Source organism: Scyliorhinus torazame, chromosome 3 (genome assembly GCF_047496885.1).
Source record: "Scyliorhinus torazame isolate Kashiwa2021f chromosome 3, sScyTor2.1, whole genome shotgun sequence".
NCBI classification, from domain to species: domain Eukaryota; kingdom Metazoa; phylum Chordata; class Chondrichthyes; order Carcharhiniformes; family Scyliorhinidae; genus Scyliorhinus; species Scyliorhinus torazame.
The window spans coordinates 227,364,371-227,391,788 of NC_092709.1; the positions used below are offsets into that span (position 1 = coordinate 227,364,371).

The 27,418-nt window shown below is 45.8% G+C and overlaps 1 protein-coding gene across 5 annotated transcripts in view; it reads right to left on the bottom strand.

Annotated features, from left to right (window-relative positions):
* Window positions 1-27,418, bottom strand: part of ipo11 (importin 11) — an 878,696-nt gene that overhangs the window by 788,216 nt on the left and 63,062 nt on the right. For 4 of the 5 annotated variants that reach the window (XM_072496963.1, XM_072496961.1, XM_072496959.1 and 1 more), the window contains exon 2: window positions 15,056-15,200. In XM_072496963.1, the coding sequence (XP_072353064.1) occupies window positions 15,056-15,193 (138 nt within the window). In that variant the 5' untranslated portion in view covers window positions 15,194-15,200. Of the gene's footprint in view, window positions 1-15,055; window positions 15,201-24,093; window positions 24,209-27,418 lie in introns of those variants that run through there. The other variant, XM_072496960.1, reaches the window with a different exon arrangement.

The following is a 27,418-nucleotide window of genomic DNA, read 5'->3' on the forward strand; positions in this document are numbered from 1 at the left end:
TTTGGCAAGCCCCACAGTCACCGCCCTCACCCATGAAAAAGCAGTCCAACAAGGCACGGAAAATATTAAAGCAGCATAGCTCACTGCAGCTGCCCGACTAGGCGCTAGGAAAGAGCAGAGTAAGACCTGCTTTGATAAAACAGGCCACCCCGTAGAATATACAGTCGGTCAGCAAGTGATGGTTTCCCTGAACAATCCAGTTCATTCCTCTCCCCTAAATTTGCAGGACCCTACTCCATTTGGACAAAGTGAGCCCCTCTGTGTACAAGATAACATACCCCAATGGTAAAACTGGTTGGTTCCACATCAACCAGCTCAAAGTCTCTGGAACACAATGTAGCCACTCCCACCACATCTCCCAGGCAATAGCAGACGATTCTGCCCTGCCCATCGACAACCTAGTCCAACCCTCCCCCAGCCATGACAGCACGTCCACATCCACATCCCCGACCTTGTCTCCCCCCACAAGTACAACCTTCCACCTTGAGCTTGATTCGGACGATAGCGCCAGCCTTCCCGAATTGACCACGATCACTGACCACTGGTACAACCTCCCCGACTCCAGTCACTCCAGCCCCTGGAACCACGACCAGGACATGTTTGGCCCCCAATATCCCCTTCCACAGCCAGAGCCACCGCCACCGCTCGACAACAGTAATTTGCCCTTTGCTTCCACCGCCCCTCACGACAAGCGAACCCCTTTTGTAGATTGGTCAGACATGCCGATTCGGATTCTACGACGGCCCACGTGGCCACGGCACAAAAACGGCATTCACGAGTCTGGCAACCGGGAGATGATGACGATTCCGAGTCTGACTCCCATTACGGTAACCCTTTTACAACGCTTTTCGATACAGAACCCCGAGGTGTCCAGATGATGAGAAAAAGGAGCCGCATAGGAATTACGGTGTCCTATTTACTGATGGAGTCTGCCCGCCTTCTTTCCTTCACGGTTTTAATTAATGTCGGCCTGACACCCAATTTCTTGATACAATCATAGCTACTCTTCCGACCAATTTACTGACCAATGGCCGTTAAAGGAACAATTGTCAGATCTCACGTGTTACAAATTCTTTCCGCTCCTTTAGGTCACCCAGGTAGGGAATAACGGCACTAATCCCCACCCTGCCTTAGGACCCCAAATGCATCTGGTCAGTTAAGCTCGGGTAGTGGAACAATGGCACTGATCACCACCCTATCCGGGGATTCCACCCATTCTTGCCCTGGGCCCACACGCACCTCATGTTCCCGTCACTTCGAGTACTCTGGAATGGTTCTTTACACTTTCCACTGTCTTTGGCAGGTCTTAGTTTTCCCTTCTCTACTCTTATTGCAGTTTAAAGAATGCCCTTTGCCCCAGTCTGTGCACTCAACTCTTTACCTTCCACGACTCCTTGGTCGCTTCCCCACCTGCTATTTACATGTTTGACACACTTGGTTGCCACATGTATGCTGCTATACGCGAACTACTTCTGGACCCTGGGACGAAGAAACTTTATAAAACCGGCCGCCCTAAAATTCGGCTGGTTAAGATAAACCTCAACCTCCCATGGTTGCGATTTAAGAAAGACTGGTCGAAGAAATTGTCAGCCCACTCCAAGCATCGACCACAAGCTGCGAGTCTCTGTACTTTAAAGATTTGCTTGTCTTGTCTCTCCAAAATGGTTATTTCAAAAAAAAAATGAGGGAGTCACATGATGACGATACTAATGGGTAGTTGAAGTTAAGGAGAGAAAGACAAACAAAACGAGATGTTAACCAACGATAATAACAGATATTATGCTTGCACCCCCAGGAATATACGAAGAACGAAAACAGAAGACAAGATGAAGACAGGACTGATGACCTCCATTGCGATCATCGCTGGACTCCTACAACTGCGTGCGTTATAAGCCTCTGTACCCCACACCACACCAGCCCCGAACATGACCACACAAAATGATACCCCTAGCCCGGACACCACACCATACATAGAGATAAACACTGATACCCCCACTTGGTGCGAAAACATTGTTAAATGGTATTCCCTTTCCTACACAGTAGAGGCCCTTCTGGTGATAGCGATAATCTGCAGTGTCATCCAGACACTTAGGCTCCACAAATAGAGCCTCCCGCTCCCCGATATATACACTCCGAGCCCCCTTCTTCGGAATTCACCCAACCCAACAAACAATGTAACCACCGATAAAAATAAAGATTGTACACCTCTGTAACATTGATAAGTTAAGTAGAAATGTAATGCTGCCGTTGGTTTAAAAATTTTGTATTGTACATAAGTTCCTTTTTATATTTGCCAGCAGCATGGGAGTAGCTTAGATAGTGATAGTTAGATATTCCCTTGTGCAAATAAGTTAAATGTGTATTCGTTGAATGTTTTATAGTGACCCCTTAGAGATTATGAATGTATGATGTGTTAATAAAACTTAGGTAAATGCTCCAAAACATAGAACAGAGTAGTGTAGAACCTGTCCTTGACCAAGGACGGATAAGGGATCAACAGTGTGATCCACCACGCTTCGCGTTCAGGATCAAGAAGACGGGATGTAGCCATCTCAGCTGGCAACCTGCAAAGGACCATGGGAATTATGGCCAAGCCAGGACTCAGACACACTCAGAACTTGTGTGTGTATTTGCAATCCAGATAGCTAGACGCGATCAAAACCCCCGCTCGTTTGCATTTTAATGGCCCATTTCCTCAGAACAAAAGGACTATACTCAGGTAACCGATACAGATGCAGACTAACCGGCGCCACTCTCTTTGCTAAGAAAGCCCAAACAGCCACAGTCAATAACCGCTCAGGACACGCCCAGCCATCAAGGCACCCGCCCCGTTATTGGCCAAAATTGAAGGCAGTGATCGAAGCCTGTTGAATTATTGGGTCCAAAGCTAAGGACCACCCCAAAGAGCATGAAATCCCAGAGGGATAAGAAGAGACACACCATGTGTTCAGTCTCTCTTGGCCGCGGCCTATGCCAACCCAAGTGCAGCATTACGACCAGAAGACAAGTTCAAGACCAACGATCGCTACCAGACGGTTGAGCCCAGCAGAAACGAAGCCACTTCTTTTACCCAGCCACGCAAGATCCGAACAAAGGCCTTGTTCATCTGCAAAGAGCCGGTTGCCCTGAAGTTAAGTATGGGTTATTGTAGTTGTTAGGTGCAATTTAACTTGTAGTGTTTTATGTTGCATGTCGAAGTAATACTCGTGTGTAAATAAACTATCTTTGAACTTGAACTGACTAACCGGTTGTTTGGTCTTTGATCAATATCCGGTAAAGCCTTCTGGTGGTATCATTTGATACCTGGCGACTCTGAAAAGCAATATTATCATTAATAACTGCCATATCTAGTTAATTTGGCAACAGTATTGGTGTCGATTGGCAACATTATTGGTTGCGCTGGTGGGATAGTTTTCCACTCATTAAAAAAGAGCAACGTATGAGCTTTCCCAATGAGGGGGGCGGAGAAATCATTAGCAGAGTCCCTGCATAAATAGAGCTGGCCAGTATGGAACCAGCTAGAGTGGAGTGAACAGCAAGAGAGTGCTGCTGCTGCTGCTGTTAGAGAACACAGAACAGTACTTCACAGAACAGGCCCTTCGGCCCTCGATGTTGTGCCGAGCATTGTCTGAAACCAAGATCAAGCTATCCCACTCCCTGTCATTCTGGTGTGCTCCATGTGCCTATCCAATAACCGCTTGAAAGTTCCTAAAGTGTCCGACTCCACTATCACAGCAGGCAGTCCATTCCAAACCCTAACCACTCTCTGAGCAAAGAACCTACCTCGGACATCCCTCCTACATCTCCCACCCTGAATCTTATAGTTATGCCCCCTTGTAACAGCTACATCCACCCTCGGAAATAGTCTCTGAACATCCACTCTATCTATCCCCCTAATTATCTTATAAACCTCTATTAAGTCGCCTCTCATCCTCCTCCACTCCAAAGAGAAAAGCCCTAGCTCCCTCAAACATTCCTCATAAGACCCATCCTGCAAACCAGGCAGCATCCTGGTAAATCTCCTTTGCACCCTTTCCAATGCTTCCACATCCTTCCTATAATGAGGTGAACAGAACTGCACAAATTACTCCAAATGTGGTCTCACCAGGGTCATGTATAGTTGCAGCATAATCCCACGGCTCTTAAACTCAAGCCCCCTGTTAATAAACGCTAACACACTATAAGCCTTCTTCACGGCTCTATCCACTTGAGTGGCAACCTTCAGAGATCTGTGGACATGAACCCCAAGATCTCGCTGTTCCTCCACATTCCTCAGAACCCTGCCGTTGACCCTGTAATCCGCATTCAAATTTTTTCTACCAAAATGAATCACCTCGCACTTGTCAGGGTTAAACTCCATCTGCCATTTTTCGGCCCAGCTCTGCATCCTATCTATGTCTCTTTGCAGCTTACAACAGCCCTCCAATATGTAATTGTAAATAAAGTTATTTCTTTCTATTCTATAAACTCGTGCTGGATTCTTCATGGCCCTCATAAAAGAAAGCAATCGATGTTTATTCAAATCTTTCAAAAGAACAAATCTCAGATTGCAAAACAATTAAAACGGTAATAATTAAGGCTCAAGCTTGTCCCCAAAGTGTATCAACTAAAATTTCATGCATTGAAGACACAATGAAACATTTGCAGAATTTGCCAGGGAGAAGAAATGTTGTTTGACTGGTGGTTTTCATCAAAGAAATTAGAGGAGACTTTTGAGAATGTGAGGGACGTTATAAAAATGGGAGAATTTAGAATAAACATCCCAAAAGCCATTAGGTCAAATCTGGAAACCGCCAAGATTTCTAAAATGAAGGAAGTTGCAGTTCTGGACGATGGGTGCATCCCTTCTATTTCCAGTCAATAGAAGCAATAGTATAGAGGACAAAATAAATATAAAATGAACCAGTAATGCTCTCCAGCAATGCCCACATTCCATACACAAATAATTAATAACAAACTCTTAAAAATTAACATGACCCCAAATGCTCATTATCCCTTCTGGCTCCCCTGTCCTGCTCGCCCTGTGTTTGCCTTGGCACGCCCCCCCCCGACCCACCCACCCAATCTCTCTCTCCATTGTCCAATTCGTCCTCCCTTCCTCCTTCCTTACTTATTGTTTGCTGGTCACAAACAGGTCTTGGAATCGGCTGGTGAATAGCCTCCACGTGTTGTGAAAGTCTTCGTCCGAACCCCAAATGGCTTATTTTATTTTTTCTAATTTGAGAACATCTGCCAAGTTGGACAGGCAGTCTGTGGCCTTGGGTGGCACTGCTGCTCAACAGCAGAGGGGTCTTCGGCGGGCAACAAGCTAGGACGTCTACCCCTCTCCCCAGAAAGAGCTCTGGCTGCTTCAAAACCCTGAAGACTAGCACTAGTGTGCAAGTTGGCCAGACCATCATGAGCAAAAGTTGGCAATAAACAAACTCACAGCAGGCAGTCCATTCTAAAAGGCTTTTGATCCCAACACATAGGACGTGGGATATTTCTGCATTTCCTTTTGGCTACACTTTCAAATGGGTAATGCTGTTTGCTACTCTAATTCAACAAGTAGAAAACGGGCTCCGATTTGCTACAACCTGCCAAGAACCAGGCGCCACTGCTCCACCTTTGCTTTCCTCCCTGTTTCCTGATAAATGATAAAATATTCCGCTCTGTTGCAGTGGATGCATCGGGCCATAGCAGCAGGGTGCAGATCTTTGAATAAAGAAACGTAATAACTTGTTCTGCCCCAGATATTTTCTTGAGACCTGCAACAACGCTGCATCTCAAAATCTTCTCCTCCAAATGCTCTAATTCGCTGAATGGTCTGGGCCATGTGTGAATCCCAGTGGAGCTGGAAGCATGGGTACAGCTTTGAGAAATAATAGGCTTTCAAGATGGTGTGGCCGGTTACTGCTGAACAGAGAATCTTCCCATGCTTGCCAGTTTTTGGTGGGCTGTTCAAAATGACGCTAGCCCAAGTGACCTCGACTGCAGCGTAGATTGACTGGCTGCCTACTTAATCCATTAGGTGGTGTCATGTTTCCAAGTTGGGACTTTGGAAAAACACCGTAGGCTTGCTTGTTTTTTCACAAACTAGGTGGTCACGAGGTACTCGGAGTGGACAAAATTTATTTATTTATTTTTGCTAGACTCAGGAGCCACACGCCAAGACTGGCCGTCTGGAATTGGGTTCAGCGAAGAGACGCTTATAAACGGCACTTCTGACTGAATAACTTAAAAGGGGTTTCTCAGGGCTGGCCTGGAATTTGAACATTTTATCACACTTGCAGGTTGCAAGTACTATTTGTTGAAGCTAGGTTTTTGAGGAAGATACAAATTGCAAATAGTTGGATTCTCATCCAGGATCCTAACACAGGTATGAAGCTGACTCGTGTCCACGTCTTAACCCAACTGTGTTCAGCCCCAGACTGACCCTGGTTCAAGGCCAGGTGTTTTCAAACATCACTGTGCACGCGGTACTGCGCTCAGTCCCACATTAACCCTTTCTGTACCAGAGCCTTCTACTACACTCTAACAAGAAGCCAACTCATATCATATTAAAAGCAGAGATGAAAGCAATCTGGAATAACGTTTAGCAGGTGTTGAGTAAAGCAGCAACTTATGAATGCTAATTGTGATACTTAAGGTAATTCAAGGATTTGAATGTGTAGCTAGAGATAAACTACTTTGGGGTAGTCCAATCAAGGGGGCATAACTTCAAAATCTAAGCTAGGCTGTTTCGGGATAATTTCAGGAAGCACTTTTCCACATGAAGGTGAATAACAAATGGAATTCTTTCCCCCAAAGGGCTTTTGAGCCTAGGTTCAAAAAAATGTTAAAACTGCAATTGATTTTTGTTAGAAAGGCTTTTAAAGGTTACAGAACCACGGCAAGTAAATAGATTTAAGATACAGATTAGCAAGATGTTAATGAGCCTGGCTCACCTTTCATCGGGCTGAATGACCTACTCCATTTCCTTGTGTTGCAAATGAATAGTCAAAAATTAATACAATACTATTGAGAGTAAATGTGATGTTAATTTCCATCTGGAAAGAAAAGCATTATATTAACAGCTAATCAGTCAGTGACTGTTGAGAAGCAAAATAAGGCTGGCAATCACTTCTGAAACTGATGAGATGAACATGCAGTTCTATCAAGTGCCTCTCAAAATAAAATGCACACATCTCTGGCATACAAAGAACGGATTCATTGCAGAATATTTCCATAATCCAATAACTGCTTTTTAGAATGTTTAAAAAGATTTTTAATTTATAGAACTAGATTTGATATCATCCAGAGCTCCACAAGAATGATACAAAAGATAACAAGTGGAATTGCAACATTATAAACTTTTCTGATGGAGCTTTTTTCTATTGGAGACCCAACTGTAATGATAGGTATAATGTCAGTATAGTAAAGGGTTAATATCTGAATCGGTGTGTAAATCAAACAGTAGAGGGCATTACTAATTCACTGTATATAAGACAGCATCTCTATGCATTCTGGGAGAAGCTGAAGAGAACATGGAGAGCATAGTGAAAGTTGAATAGAGAAAAATAGCACAAGGTCAAGTCATAGTGTAGTTTAATAGTTAGATAGAATATTGAATACTGTACTACAGATTCAGTATATTAGTTTATTATCTGTCACTCAGTAGAGTGTGTGAACTTTATTTTAGTTTAGTAGTGTAAAATAAATTAGTTTTGATTCAATCTTCTTATTTGTATATTCTTTGTCAACACTACATGTCAGGCTATCTTGGAGAAAAGGCAAGGAAAATAACACCAACCAACAGAGCACAACAGTTAGCAATCTGCACTGTGTACAATATTAAAAGCATTCTCTCTTCATGCCTTTGCTGTTATGGGCCAGGGTTTAGAGAACACCAAAGTATGTCATGGAGTTCACCTGACCTACAACTTAGATAGATTGTGGTTATGAGGGGCACAAGGACCTATTTTTCAGGTGTTATGCAGCAGAGCCTTAAGCACTTTAAATCAAAAACAAAGTTTATTCTATGAAGTCAGTTAGCATTTTATAAACACACACAGGAAGCATTTTAAAAACTACAAACATAAATACCCCACACAGCTACAGTACTCTACATTTAACCCTTAATAACTTCCCTTTACTGTTTCACTCAAGTAACAACATCCATAAATCAGACAATCCCTTTCACCACAAAACAGTAGGTTTGAATTCCTTCCAGAACACAGTTACTTTGAAGTATTCAAGTGATCTGGAGACACCTTTTTAACATGCAGAAAGAGAGACTCCAAGATCCGAGTAATCTCAATACAGCTTCCAATTGTCTAAACTGAAAGTAAAAAACAGAGCCACAAACAGCTTCCAGCTCAAATCAAAAGTAAAAACTAGAGCCACCGCCCAGCTCCACCCACACAATGACTTCACTGCAGCCATTTGAGAAGACAAACAGTTCTGAAAGGGACAGTCCCATGACACTGTCAAATACTTCAACACTTTTCTGGCCCGAGACATAGGGCATAAAAGAATATTATTTATCAATTTATATATTTTCAATGGATGCCTATTTCAACATTTAGCAGGTGAAAAACAAATCCATCACAAAAACAGGTTGCGTAGAACACTAAATTTTATCACTTTGTTTTGTTGTCAATAGCACCTAACTTTCTTTCAATTCGCTGACATATCGGAATCAACATTTTACAATTTCAGAAAAGGGTCTCCTGTTGCCGATCGAAAGGCACTGTGATCACCCACACAGATGCAATTTCTCCCACAAGTACTGTCATCAGAACACACCCATTAGCCCATTCACTGGTGCCATGGTCTGCGCACATGGTGACATTATCATGCTCTGGTAATTGTGTAATTATTATGATTCAAAATTTTGAAAAGAGTGAAATATTTCAGAGATGAATATTTTTGAGAATTCATTTTTATCTACAAGATCTTCTAATAAAATAATATATCTATGAAAGGTTCTTCGGCTCTGGGGTTGCATACTCCTTTGCGATGGATCTGATCCATGTCCACCCACTGCCATTTCACCTCTGTCCTTCCCAATCATCTCTGCCATTGCCTTAGTTCATATGTTTCAAAAAATGTGCATACTTTAGACATGTTTAGTGTTTTATTACTTACGCCAAACATATCTAGATGAGAATCACTGCTCCCATCACCCAATGTTTACCACCCTTTAGTATGTTTCATGGTCAGGAATTGGTTTACCTGTGCTACAGTACACCTAATTTCAGAGTTTATATTGATCACAAAATTATGATCCATCTTTTACACTCTAAGACATCTTCTGTGTCCTTTCATCTCACGATTCCGGTGAGATCCATTTACAGCCTTCCTGAAATGCTAATGTCTATGATCACTTCTCTAACTGATTGATGCAATAAAACAATTCTTTGCCATTTTTACACCATGGAGTTTGACCAGTTACAAAATTTCAACAGTAGGTTGGAGACCCTTCGACACATAACATAGTCTACATGCGCACCCCTGAAGTGCCACTCTATAGAGTCGAACAAGCCATAGACATTCCAATGTGAGTGTCACACGTCATGTCTAATGTCAGGATTGTGCCTCAATCAATGCCAGCCACCACGGAAAATGTCACTGAGGCTTTTAAATTCACAGTCCTGTGCACCCATCACCAATGTGCTTGATGGCCTATTTTGGCTCTCTGTTCAGCAACACTTCCATCAAATAATTTTGACAATTGTTCTCAAATCCTTCCATGGTCTCGCCCCTTCCCATCCCTATAATCTCTAGCACCAACACAATTCTCAGATAAATCTGTACTACACTAACTCTGCATTTTGCGCAAACCAACTTTTAATTGCTCCACAATTGGTGGTGACGCCTTTAGTTGCTGCAATCCAGTGCTCTGGAATTCTCCACTAAAGCTCTCCTTATTTTTTCATGGAATATGAGCAACGCTGGCTAGGCCAGAATTTGTCACCCATCCCTAATTGTCTTAGAGAAGGTTTGGTGAGCCTCCTGCTCGAACCACTGCAGTGCATCAAGTGTGGGTAGACCCAGTGTTGTTAGGGAAGGAATTCCAGGACTTTGACACAGTGACAATGAAGTGATGAGAATATAATTCCAAGCCAGGATGATGGGAGGCTTGGACGAGAATTTACAGAGGTGGCATTCCAACACCCCTGTTGTCCTAGTTTTCTAGGTGGTGGAAGTCGTGGATATGGAAGACATCGTCAATGGAGCCTTGGTGGATTGCTGTCTCTGGAACATACTGCTGCCATGGCGTGCTGCTGCAGGGAGTGATTGTTCAAAATGGTTGATGTCATGTCAATCAAGCGGGCTGTTCGGTCCTGGATGGCATTGAACTTCCTCAGGGTTGTTGGGGATGCACTCAGTCGGACAAGTGGAGCGTGGTCCATCACACTTCTAATCTGTGCCTTGTAGATGTTGGACAGGTTTTGGGGAGTCAGGTTGTGAGTTGCTCATTGCAGAATTCCTAGCCTGGATCCTACTCTAGTCACCACCGTATTTATATCACTGATCCAGTTCAGTTCAGTCATTATCTTCATGTCTCATTTTGATACCAAAGCATGCCATGGCTGTCATTCTGCCAACTGTGGTCCATTTTTCCTGAGATGGCACACAGCCCAATCGTATTCAATTTCATTACACCATGACTTGGGGAGTAGAATGAAGAATAAGGCACATCATTCATTCGCATGTGGTATTTTTCATTGCACTGGCATCATATCCATGCCAGATAACGTTAGGGATCTCTGCAGAGACCAACCACCAAAGAAATTCAAACCTCCAGCTAATCGCTGAAAGAACAAAACAAGATTTTAAGTTTTAATATGTTTACTGCAATAAAAGATGAAAGGCACTATTGACCAAACACAATCTTTGTCGGCAATTTATACTTTAAGGCACAGAAGGGAATACTCTGCTTATTTTGAAGAAAAAAAAACCTCTCCTTCCCCTCCTGAAATGTGTCTTTATCAACAGTTTGGTTTCTGTCAGCTGACCATAGACTCTGTTCCCTGTTATCCTTTTCTTTTCTTTATTCTTTCATGGGATGTGGATGTCGCCGGCAAGGCCAGCATTTGTTGCCATCGAATTGTCTTTGAACTGGGTGGTTTGCTAAGCCACTGCAGAGAGCAGTTAATAGTCAGCCACATTACTGTGGGTTGGAGTCACATGTAGATCAGACCACGTCAGGGTGGCAGATTTCCTTCCCTAAAGGACATTAGTGAACCAGTTGGGTTCTTGCTACAAACAATGGTTTCATGGTCACATTACTGGACTAACTTTATAATCCAGATAAATTCAATGAATTTAAAATCCACTAGATTCCATGGTGGGATTTAAACTAGTGTCCCTCGAGCAGCCTGAGCTTCTGGATTACTAGTCCAGTGACACTACCATTACACCACCGTCTGCCCCATCCATCCTCACAAATGGTCTATGATGATTATACTTGCAATAGAATGAGATTCTTCTCACAATCTAAAGCCAAGAACTCTGCAAGTCTGTTATGAAAATATTTATTTCCCTATTTGGATAATGGCACCCGTTAATCAACAGGAAAAATATGTTGCATTTGATGCCTTTCCAATGAATTGTCCCAAAAGTTGTTTGCATTTTAATGCCCTGTCCAGACATGCTGACTCTCTTCCAGCGTCGTGTGTTGTTCCATGTATATTAACAGAAAAGGAAAAAGATCACCTGAACTTGCAACTCCATTTTGCTTTAAAAGTAAAGTATTCATTTCAAATAAATCTGAGAATCCATGCTGCGTGAGTGTGACATTGTCAAGGATCTATCATTGGGACCCCTCCTATTGCACATCAACATGCTTGCATCAAATTTTCTACTCTCTCATCCGTTGGCCTACCTCTCTCTGAATGTACAGCATTCTACTCTCTCATAGCCAACATTATTTCCACCAGACCGGTTGGCAGCCTTGCGGAGATTGAAGGTAAACTGTCCAACTCCTCTTCCATAGTACTGAGGATTTGTGCTCCAGAGCCAGTTACAGCCCTAGCCACTGTTCCAGTAGACCTACAACACAGGCATCTATCCAACAATATGGAAAATTGGCCAGGTTTGTCCTGTCCACGAAAGCATGACATATCCAACCCAGCCAATTTTCCCCCCATCAGCCTATTCCCAATCATTAAAGTAATAGAAGGTGGCATCAACAATATTATTAAGCAGCACATGAAACAGCAATAACCTGCTCACTGATACTCAAGTTTGCGTTCACCAAGGACCAGTCAGCTCCAAACTACACTACAGGTTTGCTCCAAACATGGACAGAAGATTAAATTCAAGAAGTGAGGTGACAGTAACTGCCCATGGCATAAAGGCAGTATTCGACAGAACGTGGCGCCAATGAGCTCTCACAAAACTGGAGTAAATGGGAATCAGGAGGCGAATTCTTCAACAGTTGAACATGTGCTTAGCACAAAGGAAGATGATTGTGGTTGTTGGATGTCAATCATCTCAGGCCTAGGACATTGCTGCATGAGCTCCTCAGGGTAGTTTTGTAGGCTCAATATATTCAGCTGTTTCATCAATTAACTTCCTCCATCATAATAGCAGAAGTGGGGCTGTTCACTGATAATTGCACATTTGGAACTTCTCAGATACTGACGCAGTGTGTGTCAATATGCAGACCTGAACAACATTCAGGTTTAGGCTAAGTGGCAAGTAACATTCACACCACACTAGTGCCAGGTAGTGACCATCTCCAACAAGAGTGAATCTAACCATATCCTTTTGATATTCATCTGCCAATACCATTGGTGAAAATCCACATCCTGGGGGTTAGCATTGGCCAGAAACTGAACTGGATTAGCCATATAAATACCGTGACTACAAGAGCAGTTTGGAGGTTGGGAATACTGTAGTACGTACCTCTGACTCCCCAAAGCTTGTCCACCATCTACAAGATAGAATACTCTCCACTTGCCCGGATGAGTGCAAATTCAACAACAAGCAAGAGGTTTTGACACCATCCAGGACAAAGCTGCCAGCTTGATTGGCACCCCATACCTCACCTTAAACATTCACTCTTCATCATCTACGCACAGTGGCAGCAGTCAGAACCATATACAACATGGAACTCAGTAACTCACCTAATCTCTTTTGCTAGCACCTTCCAAACCACAACCTCTACCATCTGGAACAGTGTTTTTCAAAATTTCTTCCCCCAGGACCTACTTTTGCCAACAGGCTAACCTTCGCAACACACCGGCCAGTCTCTGCGACCCATGCCGGCCAGCCTTCATGACCCATGCCACGTTTGCTTACCTTTAACACGAAAGAGGAGCCTGCTTGGTCCTCATGATCTCACTCCAATCAGGTTTACAGAAGGAGAGGGTATACGCATATCAGGTGCAGATTTCAGCCAGTTCCTTTATGCCACCTTCAGCTTTGTGATAATGTAAAAGCCACCCTTGCACATGTAAGTTGTTGTGAAGGGCAATAGCAACAAAATGCTTGTTTTACTCAACACTGGACACTCCTGGGGCATGCTTCTCCAGAATGCTGGCAGTCTCATGAGCTTTTGCTGTGTTTTAATATGCTGTCACAGGTCAGGTACAGCAGTGCCATCTTTTCATTTGGAGTCAACGGTACGTTAATAACTCACTCTGGGGTCTAACCTCAAAAGGAATATTTCACTCACCACTTCTCTTTAAATATCTGAAGCTTCTTTCATTGGCCAGTACTTCCCTGCTTATAAGACACATGGGCTTTGCATCCTTATTTGCACTGGCACAATTGACAAAACCAAACCTCAAGAAATCTTCTGATACTGCTTTATTTCAGAGTTAAGTTTCTTCCTTGTAGGCTGTTAACCAGAGGCCCTGGAACTCTGCAGAGGTAACATTAGCGCTGCGCTGTCCTGCTGTGGACTCTCCGAAGCAGCTCTCTCCTGCAGATTCAGTTGGGAGATCCTGGCCAGAAGATACACTGCCTAGTTGTGTCTCTGGTCTTTTTCTGACATGTCAGAAAACAATTCATCTGCAGAGTCCTTTTGCTTGTCAGCAGCTAGAAAATAGAAGCTCTCTACAGTGATTTCAAAAGCATGTACATACTGGGCGCTTGACTTCAAGTGTACGTGAAGGCATGTGACCTGCTCACTGCTGCCACTTCTGGCCAGAAGACTGCATACAGCCTCAGTCTTCTTAATTAAAAGGCAGCAGTGGCCATCATTCTCAATAAATATGCCAGTAGTGGCTATCGGGAACTCCTCCTACAATTGGAACCCCAATTGCTCCACGGCCCTCCCACCACTCGCCTGTGACCCACCCATGGGTGAAAATCCCCGATCGAGAAGGACAAGAGCAGTAGATGCGTGGCAACACAACCACCTGTAAGTTCCCTTCCAAGCCACACACGATATTGAATTGGAACAGTATTGACATTCTTCACTGCTACTGGGTCAAAATCCTAGAACTCCCTTCCTAACTGCACTGTGGGTGTACCTACATCACATGGACTGTATCAGCTCAAGGTGGCTCACCACCATCCCTTCAAAGATAATTAGGGATGGGTGCTCACATCTCACGCGTGAATAAAAAGACTGGAAATATTTTCCTTATAACTGAAACAACAAGAAAATTGGCAAATATTTGTAGGAAATGCTCTTGGGAGTTCCAAGATAGGGGTGAAATATATACTTTGTGAATTTTCTGAACAATATGGTCCAAATATCCCCTTCTGAATTTCATAAATGCTCACGAAACCTGATGCATAAACAAGTATTTACACTATAATTTAATCCTCAGATTAAGCATCGTCTCACAACAGTAGCCTAAATATTCCTTTCAAAAAAAGAGATAAAATTAGAGTATTCAATTGATATTCCAACGCCATATGAGACCTAACTATGTACATATTGAAACTGTTACATAACAGCAAATTTCATGTATATTTTATGAATTTGAGTTGACCGCTCACCATCCCACCAAACATGATTGCAAATCAGACTAATTGCTCGAGTAACTGCCGGTTGCATACCAAGTTTTTACATTTGCTTATCCCATGAACTATACTGGGTGGTGTACCCAGCTGTGAAAGTACAACTCACCAACAAAGCTGAATAGAAACCAGGTTGCGTCTCCCATCGTTTTAATTGCTCCTCAGCTGGCTTCAATATAGTGGTGTCTTGACTCGCAGCCTGGGTCAAAGTCTGCAGGACAACAGTGCTAGCACTATTGATATCCATAGAGAACCTGGCAAATGAATAAGAAGCACTTTCAACATATATGGAGATAACAGTTAACCCTCAGAAATGAGACAAGAATAGCATTTCCTCTCATGATTCAACAGCTTAGCATTGTAGATTAATAGCAGCACGGTAGCATTGTGGATAGTACAATTGCTTCACAGCTCCAGGGTCCCAGGTTTGATTCCGGCTTGGGTCACTCTCTGTGCGGAGTCTGCACATCCTCCCCGTGTGTGCGTGGGTTTCTTCCAGGTGCTCCGGTTTCCTCCCACAGTCCAAAGATGTGCAGGTTAGGTGGACTGGCCATGATAAATTGCCCTTAGTGTCCAAAATGGCCCTTAGTGTTGGGTGGGGTTACTGGGTCATGTGGATAGGGTGGAGGTGTGGACCTTGGGTAGGGTGCTCTTTCCAAGAGCCGGTGCAGACTCGATGGGTCGAATGGCCTCCTTCGGCACTGTAAATTCTATGAAAATTCTATGAAAAGGTACTATGAACACGACTGGAAGAAATCCATATCATCATCCTTACTGTTAAGGTTATCAAAGGATGGCTTCCGGTTGCGGCGATGCCCAGCTAAGCCGCACGTTTCGGCGGCTCCAGCTCAAACGGACCTTCGGGCTCTTTTAAGAGCCCCAACGGGGAATTTTTTCAGGACGAAACCCGGTGTGGGGTGAGTTAACAGGGAGTCCCCCCCCAACTCAAGAGAAAAATATCGGCGGCGGTGGTTACATCGCAAAGAATCCTCGAGGATAGGGACAGGAGGAAAAAAGAAGCAAGATGGCGGCGGAGAAAGCCCAGGCGACATGGGGGCCCGATCAAGACAAATTTTTAAGACGGTGTGTGGAGCTACTTAAGAAGGAGGTGCTGACCCCGATGCTACAGGCAACTGAGGGGCTTAAGGAGGCACAAAAGACCCAGGAGACGGAGCTCCGCGTGGTGGTGCAGAAGGTGACGGATAATGAAGACGAGATCCTGGGCCTGGCGGTCAAAACACAGACGCACGAGGCGCTCCACAAAAAGTGCATTGAAAAGATTGAGGCCCTAGAAAATAGAGCACGAAGGAAGAACCTTCGGATCCTGGGTCTCCCCGAGGGTGTGGAAGGAGCGGACTGCGGGGCTTACGTGAGCACGATGCTAAGCTCGCTGATGGGAGCTGAGGCCCCTTCGGGCCCCTTGGAAGTGGAAGGGGCTCATCGGGTCCCTGCGCGGAGACCAAAGGCGGGAGAACCACCTAGGGCGACAATCGTGCGATTTCATCGCTTCAATGATAGAGAAGTGGTTCTGAGATGGGCCAAAAAGGTACGGAGTAGTAGATGGGAGAATGCGGTGGTACGGGTGTACCAGGATTGGAGTGCGGAGGTGGCGAAAAAGAGGGCGAGTTTTAACCGAGCCAAGGAGGTGCTACACAAGAAGAAGGTGAAGTTCGGGATGCTGCAGCCGACGCGACTATGGGTCACGTACCAGGAGAGACATCACTACTTCGAAACGGCTTAAGAAGCATGGACCTTTATTAAAGACGAGAAATTGGATCGGAACTGAGGGACTGATCTTAGAGGGGAAATGACACTGTCGATGTATATAGGGATGTAAATTGGGAAGGGGGACACACTAAGAAATGTGGGCGCCGGTGGGGGGAAAGAAGAGACATAGGCGGAGGATGAGGAATGGGAGTGGGGTGGTAGAGGGAGCTGCGCCACAACTACAGAGAATATGGGGCCTACTGTCCTTGTTCCCACGCCAGAAAGGTGATGGCGGGAAGATAGGCGCAAGGTAGATGGGAGTTCCCCACACGGGGGGGTCAAGGAGTGAGCGGGAGAAGCCGGGGTCAGTTGAAGTCAGCTGACTTTCGGAAGTAATATGGGGGAGCAATCACGCTAGACGGGGATCTAGCGGGGGTGGGGGGAGATAACTGGGTTGCTGCTGCAGAAGTCAAAGAGGAACTGGTTAAAGAAAAGGTGGTCGGGGCTGGAATGCGCCGCCTGGGGAACGGGTGGGAGCGCGGAATCGGGACCTGGGACTGGCCTAGAGAGGGTGATGGCTAGTCGACACGGGAAGGGGGCAGGTAGCCCCCCAGTGCAGCTGATCACGTGGAACGTGAGAGGCCTAAATGGACCGATTAAAAGGGCCCGAGTGTTCGCACACTTGAAAGGATTGAGGGCAGACGTGGCTATGCTTCAGAAGACGCACCTGAAGGTGGCGGACCAAGTTAGGTTAAGGAAAGGATGGGTGGGACAGGTGTTCCACTCAGGGCTGGATGCAAAGAATAGAGGGGTGGCCATACTGGTGGGGAAACAGGTATCATTCGAAGCTAGGAGCATTGTAGCAGATAGTGGAGGCAGATATGTGATGGTGAGTGGCAGACTGGAGGGAACGGAGGTCGTGTTGGTTAACGTATATGCCCCGAATTGGGATGACGCAGGATTCATGAAGCGGATGCTGGGACGTATCCCGGACCTGGAGGTAGGAAACTTGATAATGGGGGGAGACTGCAACACCGTGCTGGACCCAGGGTTAGATAGATCTAGATCTAGGACCGGAAGAAGGCCGGCAGCGGCCAAGGTGCTTAAGGGGTTTATGGACCAAATGGGGGGAGTGGATCTATGGCGATTTGTTAGACCAAAGGCCAAGGAGTTCTCCTTCTTTTCCCATGTTCACAAGGTCTACTCCCGGATAGATTTTTTTGTTTTGGGAAGGTCATTGATCTTGAGGGTGGAAGAAACTGAGTATTCAGCCATAGCTGTCTGAGATCATGCCACACATTGGGTGGACCTGGAACTAGGAGAGGAGAGGGAGCAGCGTGCACTCTGGCGATTAGATGTGGTATTGTTGGCGGATGAGGGAGTCTGTGGAAGGGTGTGGGGATGTATCGAGAGATACCTGGAGGCCAATGACGGCGGGGAGGTCCGAGTGGGAGTAGTATGGGAAGCACTAAAGGCGGTGGTCAGAGGAGAGCTGATCTCCATCAGGGCCCACAAAGGGAAAACAGAGGCCAAGGAAAGGGAAAGATTACTAGGGGAGATTTTAAGGGTAGATAAAGAATATGCGGAGGCCCCGGAGGAGGGACTATACAGGGAGAGACGACGACTCCAGACGGAGTTCGACCTTCTGACCACTAGGAGGGCAGAGGTGCAGTGGAGGAAGGCACAGGGGATGAGATATGAATATGGGGAAAAGGCTAGTCGCCTGTTGGCCCATCAGCTGCGAAAGAGGACAGCGGCGAGGGAGATAGGGGGAATTAGAGATGAAAAGGGAGCTACGGTGCGGAGAGCAGGGAAGATAAACGAGGTGTTTAAGACCTTTTACGAAAGACTTTATAGGTCCCAACCCCCGGAGGGAAAAGAGGAGATGCGGCAGTTTTTGGACCAATTAAGGTTCCCGAGGGTGGAGGAGCAGGAGGTGAAAGGCCTGGGGGCACCAATTGGGGTGGACGAGGTTACCAAGGGGCTGGGGAACATGCAGGCAGGGAAGGCCCCGGGACCAGATGGGTTCCCGGTGGAATTTTATAGAAAATATGTGGGCTTGCTGGCCCCGCTGTTGGTGAGGATTTTTAACGAGGCCAGGGAAGGGGGGACTCTACCCCCCGACGATGTCGGAGGCGACGATATCGGTAATTTTGAAGCGGGATAAAGATCCGCTGCAGTGCGGGTCCTATAGGCCTATTTCACTACTAAATGTGGACGCCAAATTGCTAGCAAAGGTGCTGGCAACGAGGATAGAGGACTGTGTCCCGGGGGTGGTGCACGAAGACCAGACAGGATTCGTAAAGGGGAGACAACTAAATGTCAACGTGCGACGGCTATTAGGGGTGATAATGATGCCCCCAGCAGAGGGGGAGGCAGAGATAGTGGCGGCAATGGATGCAGAGAAGGCATTTGATAGGGTGGAGTGGGAGTACCTATGGGAGGTGCTGAGGAGGTTCGGGTTCGGAGACGGGTTTGTTAGCTGGGTCAAACTCCTCTATGGGGCCCCAACGGCAAGTGTGGTCACGGGTCGGCAAAGATCGGAGTATTTCCGACTATACAGGGAACAAGACAGGGATGCCCGCTATCTCCATTACTGTTCGCGTTGGCAATTGAACCACTGGCCATGGCGCTGAGAGACTCCAGAAAATGGAGAGGGGTGATTAGAGGGGGAGAGGAACACCGAGTGTCACTCTGCGCGGATGACCTACTGCTGTATGTGACGGACCCAGTGGGGGGGATGACAGAGGTCATGCAGATATTGAGGGAGTTCGGAGATTTCGCGGGATATAGGCTTAACATGGGAAAGAGTGAACTTTTTGTGATACACCCTGGGGACCAGAGTAGAGGGATCCTCACCAACAGCGGGGCCAGCAAGCCCACATATTTTCTATAAAATTCCACCGGGAACCCATCTGGTCCCGGGGCCTTCCCTGCCTGCATGTTCCCCAGCCCCTTGGTAACCTCGTCCACCCCAATTGGTGCCCCCAGGCCTTCCACCTCCTGCTCCTCCACTCTCGGGAACCTTAATGGCCTGCCTTTAAGGAGAGTGGAAAGAAACTTTCAATACCTGGGAATTCAGATAGCCAGGAGCTGGGAAACCTTGCACAGACTTAATCTGACACGACTGGTGGAACAAATGGAAGAGGACTTCAAGAGGTGGGACATGCAGCCACTGTCACTGGCGGGCAGAGTGCAGGCAATTAAGAAGATGGTCCTCCCGAGGTTCCTATTTGTGTTCCAATGTCTCCCTATACTGATCACTAAGGCCTTCTTTAAAAAAATAGACAGGAGCATCACGAGCTTCGTGTGGGCAGGGAAAGTTCCGAGGGTAAGGAGGGGGTTCCTACAACGTAGTAGAGACAGAGGGGGACTGGCGCTGCCGAATTTGGGCGATTACTACTGGGCCGCCAATGTGGCGATGATCCGTAAATGGATGATAGAGGGAGAGGGAGCGGCGTGGAAAAGATTAGAGAGGAAGTCCTGTAAAGGGACGAGTCTAGAAGCGCTGTTGACGGCGCCACTACCGTTCTCACCAAAAACATTTACCGCGAACCCAGTGGTCGCGGCAACATTAAATATCTGGGGGCAATGGAGGCGACAGAGAGGTGTGCTGGGAGCCTTGGTGGGGTCCCCAATTAGGAACAACCATAGGTTTGCCCCAGGGAGGATGGATGGAGGATTCCAGAACTGGCACCAGTTGGGAATTAGGAGGGTGGGAGATTTATTTATAGAAGGGACGTTTGCGAGCTTGGGAGCGCTGGAGGAAAAGTATAAGCTGCCCCGGGGAAATTTCTTTAGGTATATGCAGGTGAGGGCGTTCACAAGGCAACAGGTGAGGGAATTTCCATTGCTCCCGACACAGGGGATCCAGGATAGAATGCTGTCGGGGGTGTGGGTCGGGGAGGGCAAGGTGTCAGAGATATACCGAGAGATGAGAGAAGAGGGGGAGGAGCTAGTGGGCGAACTGAAAGGAAAATGGGAAGAAGAGCTCGGGGAGGAGATAGAGGAAGGTTTGTGGGCTGATGCCCTAAGCAGGGTAAATTCCTCTTCCTCGTGTGCCAGGCTTAGCCTGATTCAATTTAAGGTGCTGCATAGAGCACACATAACGGGAGCAAGGTTGAGCAGGTTCTTCGGGGTGGAGGACAAGTGTGGGAGGTGCGGCGGAAGCCCGGCAAACCACACGCATATGTTTTGGTTGTGCCCGGCACTGGAGGGGTATTGGAGGGGAGTGACGGGAGTGATCTCGAAGGTGGTGAAGGTCCAGGTCAAACCAGGCTGGGGGTTAGCTTTATTTGGAGTTGCGGATGAGCCGGGAGTGCAGGAGGCGAAAGAGGCCGATGTCGTTGCCTTTGCGTCCCTAGTAGCCCGGCGTAGGATTTTACTCATGTGGAAGGAAGCGAAACCCCCCGGACTGGAGGCCTGGATAAACGATATGGCGGGGTTCATAAAACTGGAGCAGATTAAGTTTGCGCTGAGAGGATCGGCTCAAGGGTTCACCAGACGGTGGCAACCGTTCCTCGACTACCTAGCGGAACGTTAGAGGGAAGATAGATGACCAGCAGCAGCAACCCGTGGGGGAGGGGGGGGAAGTTTCATGTTATTTGGTTAGTTTACCATGTTAGTTAGTTACTCATTATTAGATTGTAGTTATCATGTTACTTGTACTGTTAACTTTTCTTTTTGTTTGATGTGTAAGGGGGAAAAATTGTGAATGAAAAACTTCAATAAAATATATTTTTTTAAAAAAGGTTATCAAAGGATTATGTTATAATTATGAACCAGTCCATTACAATCAAATCACCATAACCTGAACACAGTCCATATATATAACACAAGAATTGGAAATGTTCGCTCTTAAAACAAGGTGTGGAGGCAGACTATGGATAATTTTAACTTACAAATTAATTTAAACTATTCAGTGCAGTTGGGTCAAAATGTGATGTAAAGACAATTTGTCAGCTTTGGTTCAGTTGGCAGCACTATCACCTCTGAAGGCTGTGTTCAAGTCACACTCCTGAATCTTGAACACTAAGATCTTCGGTCGAAACTTCAGCGCAGTACTGAAGGAATACTGCACTGTCAACAGTGTCGCCTTTCAGACGAGAGGTTAAACCAAGGTTCCATTGGTTCTCTCAAATGAATGCACATGATCTCATGGTGTTCTTTCAAAGAGGAGTTCTCTCCAGTGTACTGTTCAATATTTATCACTCATCAACATCACAAAGAACAAATTATCTGGTCATTGTTGCTTGAGATTGTTGACTGTCAAATTGTTGCTTGTGAGAGACCTTGCTGTGTGCAGATTGGTCGCCAAGTTTCCGACATTGGGTCAGTGGCCACACTTCAAAAGTAGTACGAATTGGCTATAAAGTGATTTGAGGCATTCAGTGGGTGTGAAAGGCACTCTATAAATGCAAATCTTTCTCATTATTCTATTCCTCACATTTCAGAAATGTGTCTTTATTCATTTTCACAAGAATTCAATCTTTAGAATCCATAAAATAACTATAGTCCAGGAGGCCATTTGACCCATCAAGTCTGCACCGACCCTCCAAAAGAGCACTCAACCTAGGCCTACTCCCCCTGGTCTATCTGCATAGCCCAGCACATTGATCATGGCTAATCCACCTGGTCTGCACATCTTTGGACTGGGGGAAACCCATGCAGACACACATGCAAACTCCACACAGACAGCCACCCAAGGCCGGAATTGAACATGGATCCCTAATGCTGTGAGGCAGCAGTGCTTAATGTGCCACCGTGCCACAATATTTACAGTGCAGAAGGAGGCCATTCAGCCCATCGAGTCTCCATCAGCCCTTAAAAAGAGCAGCCTCCTTAAGCCCACACCTCCACCCTATCCTCGTAACCCCGCCTTTTGGACACCAAGGGGTAATTTAGCATGGCCAATCCACCTAACCTGCACATCTTTGGAATGTGGGAGGAAACCGGAGCACCCGGAGGAAACCCATGCAGACACGGGAGAAAGTGCAAATTCCACACAGTTACCAGAGACCGGAATTGGATCTGGGTCCCTGGAGCTGTGAGGCAAGAGTGTGCCAACCATTGTGCCAACGTGCCACCCTATTTGTTCCATTGTATAATCAAATTTTCCAATGCTACAAATTTGGGTCCGACACTGCTATCTTCTGGGGCCCAATGCTGTTGATCATTCCTTTAAATAGGTTTTTTCCTGGATTTTTATTCAGGTACAGCCCAGTACCTGGTAGTTTGCAAAGAACCCAGGAGTGTAACAATGAAACTTGTGATCCAGGCCTACGTAGAGCACATATGCTCCTTTAATCTCTGCAAAAAGCAAACCAAGTTAACATGAAATGGAATGGCCTTATTGACAATAGAAAAATCAAAGAACACAATCTAACAAAATTAATTTTGTGTAATCACTCATCGTTACAGTTAAACTAATACACCTGCTCATAAGTTCACAAGATATAGTAGCAGAATTAGGCCATTTGGCCCATCGAGTCAGCTCCGCCGTTCGATCATGGCTGATTTCACCCTGAACTTAACTCCACCGTCCTGCCCGTTCTCCATAACCCTTTGACCCATTACCAATTTAAAATGTTTAACTCCTCCTTAAATTTACTCACTGTGGGGAAGCACAGTGGTACAGTGGTTAGCATTGCTGCCTACGGCGCTGAGGACCTGGGTTCAAATCCCGGCCCTGGGTCACTTTCCGTGTGGAGTTTGCACGTTCTCCCCGTGTCTGCGTGGGTTTCACCCCCACAACCCAAAGATGCCCAGGGTAGGTGGATTGGCCACGCTAAATAATTGGGTACTCCAAAACTATTTTGTTTAAATTTACTCACTGCTCAATTGAGGGGGATTCATAAAGGAAGTTGGAATCACTCCGTCCCATCAATAGTATGAAACCCATCTTTCCTTCATACACTTCTGCTGCCTAGTTTCATTTGATATCTGTGCTAATTCTTAAAAAGCCTCCTCGCAAAGAATAACCAGGCATTAGGAAAAATTGGACATTGTTTGAGATTTTTGCAGAACAACTGCTCATCTGCATTTAAAACACATCTCATTTGCCTATGAATAGCCAGCCAAGCACAGGACTATTGTGAGGGAATCTATATTTTTAAGACTGATTTTTCCATTTGAGATATACACAACTGCAAAACAGAAGTTGAACTGCAAATGAAACTGAAAGGAAAGGAGAAAAAGATAAACACAGAAATTAAACTGAACTTCCCCGTCTCTAAGGAGATCAGGAGCAAGCGGAGGTTGGGAAATCAAAACTACAACTTCTTGAAAGCTGCAGAACACAGTTCACTCCAAGCTGGGCAGAAGTAGTTGTTGAGTCAAATGCAGCAGATCAGACAAGCTGAAGGCTCAAGAGGAGGAAGAAGCTAGGGACAGCAGCTGAGTATATGAAAAGGGAATAAGTTGGGCAGTTCTTTCCATTACTTGAAAATAACATTGGTGAATCTACGCCATTCAGACAGAGCTGAGCAGGTTCTGCAGGCATCTGCCACTTGTGAAGACCATGCCCGTGGAGCTTGGGTTGGCTGTTGACAGAGGATCTCCGAGAAGAGGAGCTGAAATTCCTCCTGAGGAGACAGAGTTTGAAGGCTTTTGTGACTGAGTGTGACCACCGGAATTTAAAAAATATATACATTTTTATTGAAAATGTTTCATTTCTATCAAACGTGACATTAACAGCTGGAAAAACAAATATCAAATAGTACAATATCGTGCAAAAGGAAAGAAAAAAAGCACCCAACTGAACTGATAAATCCCACCCATCCAAAGAAAGACCAAAATAACCCACCCAAAATAATAACTAACCTCCACCCCCCAACATCCCCACCTTAACAGCTGATGGTGATTAACTCTTTAAAGTAGGAAATGAATGGCTGCCACCTCCAGTCGAACCCTTCCACTGACCCCCTCACAGCATACTTGACCTTTTCCTTTTATAAAAATTCCATGAGGTCACCAACATTCCTCTGGGAGGAGAGGAAGATCTCCATCCCAGCAGAACTCGCTTCTGGGCTATCAATGGGTCAAAGGCAAGAACATCCACCTTCACCGCAGTCTACAGCCCCAGCGAATCAGAAACTCTGAGAATGACCACCAACGGACAAGGCTCCAGGTCAGTGTTAAGAATCGCTGACATGGTGCTAAAGAAGACGACCCAAAAGCTTACCATCCTTGGACACGACCAGAACAAATGGGTGTGGTTAGCAGACGCACAAGAGCACCGCCCACACTTGTCCTCCACTCCTACAAAAGAACCCACTCATCCTAGAATTACTTAGGGGAGTCCGATGTACCACCTTAAGCTGAATCAGTATGAGCTGCGCGCAGGAGGAAGTGGAGTTCACCCTACGAAGGGTCTCACCCAACATGTTCTCATCTAAAATAGGTCCCAGCTTGCCCTCCTAATTCTCCCTCACCTAGTCCAGCTAGACAGCTTCCATTAACATAATCCGCACATAAATATTTGAAATGATCACCCCCCCACAGACCCCGCCAGCAATAGGATTTTCCCCAGCAGTGGCGGTTGCGGCGCCAAGGGAAACGCAGGGCAGATCGTCCAGACAAAATCACTAATTGAAAGTGGCAGAACAAGTGTGCCCGGGACAATTGAAATTTGACCGAAAGCTCCTCCCAACTAGCAAACCGTCCCTCCATGAACAGATATCCACTAATACTGAACTGTGACGAGGATGCAGGGATCCTACAGCATGATCTGGACAGGTTGGACAAATCAATAACATATGCAGTATAATTTGGATAAGTGTAAGGTTATTCACTTTGGAAGCAAAAACAGGAAGGCAGATTACTACCTGAACGGTTGTAAATTGGGAGAGGGGAGTGTGCAGTGGGACCTGGGTGTCCTTGTGCACCAGTCGCCAAAGGTAAGCATGCAGGTGCAGCAGGCGGTAAAGAAGGATAATGGTATATTGGCCTTCATTGCGAGATGTTTTGTGGGGTTGGTTTAGCACAGTAGGCTAAACAGCTGTCTTGTAATGCAGAACACTGCCAGCAGCGTGGGTTCAATTCCTGTACCGGCCTCCCCGAACAGGCACCGGAATGTGGCGACTAGGGGCTTTTCACAGTAACACTGAAACCCCCGGCTCGCCTCTCGCTGTTTTAAACTGTGAAACTCCCGGCTCGCCTCTCGCTGTTTTAAACACTGAAATTCCCGGCTCTCCTCTCGCTGTTTTAAACACAAACTCCCGGCTCGCCTCTCGCTGTTTTAAACTGTGAAACTCCCGGCTCGCCTCTCGCTGTTTTAAACACTGAAATTCCCGGCTCTCCTCTCGCTGTTTTAAACACAAACTCCCGGCTCTCCTCTCGCTGTTTTGAACACTGAAACTCCCGGCTCTCCTCTCACTGACTTTACTGCTGCTGGCAGTAACTCGGTTTAAAACAGTGAGAGGTGAGTCAGGAGTTTCAGTGTTTAAAACAGCGAGAGGAGAGCCGGGAGTTTCCAGTTTAGACAATGAGAGGAGAGCCGGAAGCAGAGAGGAGCGGACCTGCGCGGAACACTGCTGCAGGTAGGACAGTTGCTTGTCTGTTTGTTTATTTCAAATTGAAAAAAACCCGGCAAAGTGACGTCACCGGAGACTGTGACCTGATTGGCTGAAAAGCAGACTGGGCTAAATTTGAATACTTGTGGAGTTACTAGTTTTTAAATTTGATTTAAATTACTCTTTTTAAGTTGATTTGAATTACTAGTTTTTAAATTTGACTTAAATTACTATATTTAAGTTGATTTGAATTACTATTTTTTAATCTCACTTAAATAACCATTTTGGGTTGATTTAAATTACTATTTTTAAGTTGATTTAAATAACTTTTATAATTTTAATTAAATAACTTTTTAATTTCAATTAAACAATTATTTAATTTGTTGTCAGATCAAGCAACATAAATACTCAGGGATAAAGCTAATTAAATAGTATACAGGAGATTGGATGTAATCCGACACAAAAACATCTTTCGAACGTTTAATTTCAAAAGTTTAATTTAAAGGAATAAATCATGGCAGGACAGCTCCAAGGTGTGGTCTGCTCCTCTTGCTCCATGTGGCAGGCTGGGGACAGTTCCAGTCCCCAGGGTCAGCATGTGTGCAGGAAGTGTCTCCGGTTACAGCTCCTGGAAGCTCGAGTTTCAGAGCTGGAGCGGCGGCTGGAGACACTGTGGAGCATCCGCGAGTCGGAGAGCATCGTGGATAGCACATATAGAGAGGTGGTCACACCGCAGGCTCAGACTCCGCAGTCAGGAAGGGAATGGATGACCACCAGACAGAGCAAGAGAGCGAAGCAGGTAGTGCAGGAATCTCCTGTGGCCTCTCAGGGGAAAACAGCAACAGCCAAACTCGTGGCACCACAGTTGGTTCTGCTGCAGAGGGGAGGGGTGATAAGTGTGACACTGCAATAGTTATAGGGGATTCAATTGTAAGGGGAATAGACAGGCATTTCTGTGGCTGCAAACGAGACTCCAGGATGGTATGTTGTCTCCCTGGTGCTCGAGTCAAGAATGTCTCGGAGCGGGTACAGGACATTCTGGAGGGAGAGGGTGAACAGCTAGTAGTCATTGTACAGATCGGTACAAATGACATAGGTAAAAAAAGGGATGCAGTCCTAAAAGCAGAATACAGGGAGCTAGGAAGGAAGTTAAGAAATCGGACCCCGAAGGTAGTGATCTCAGGATTACTACCGGTACCACGTGCTAGTCAGAGTAGAAATGACAGGATATATAGGATGAATACGTGGCTGAA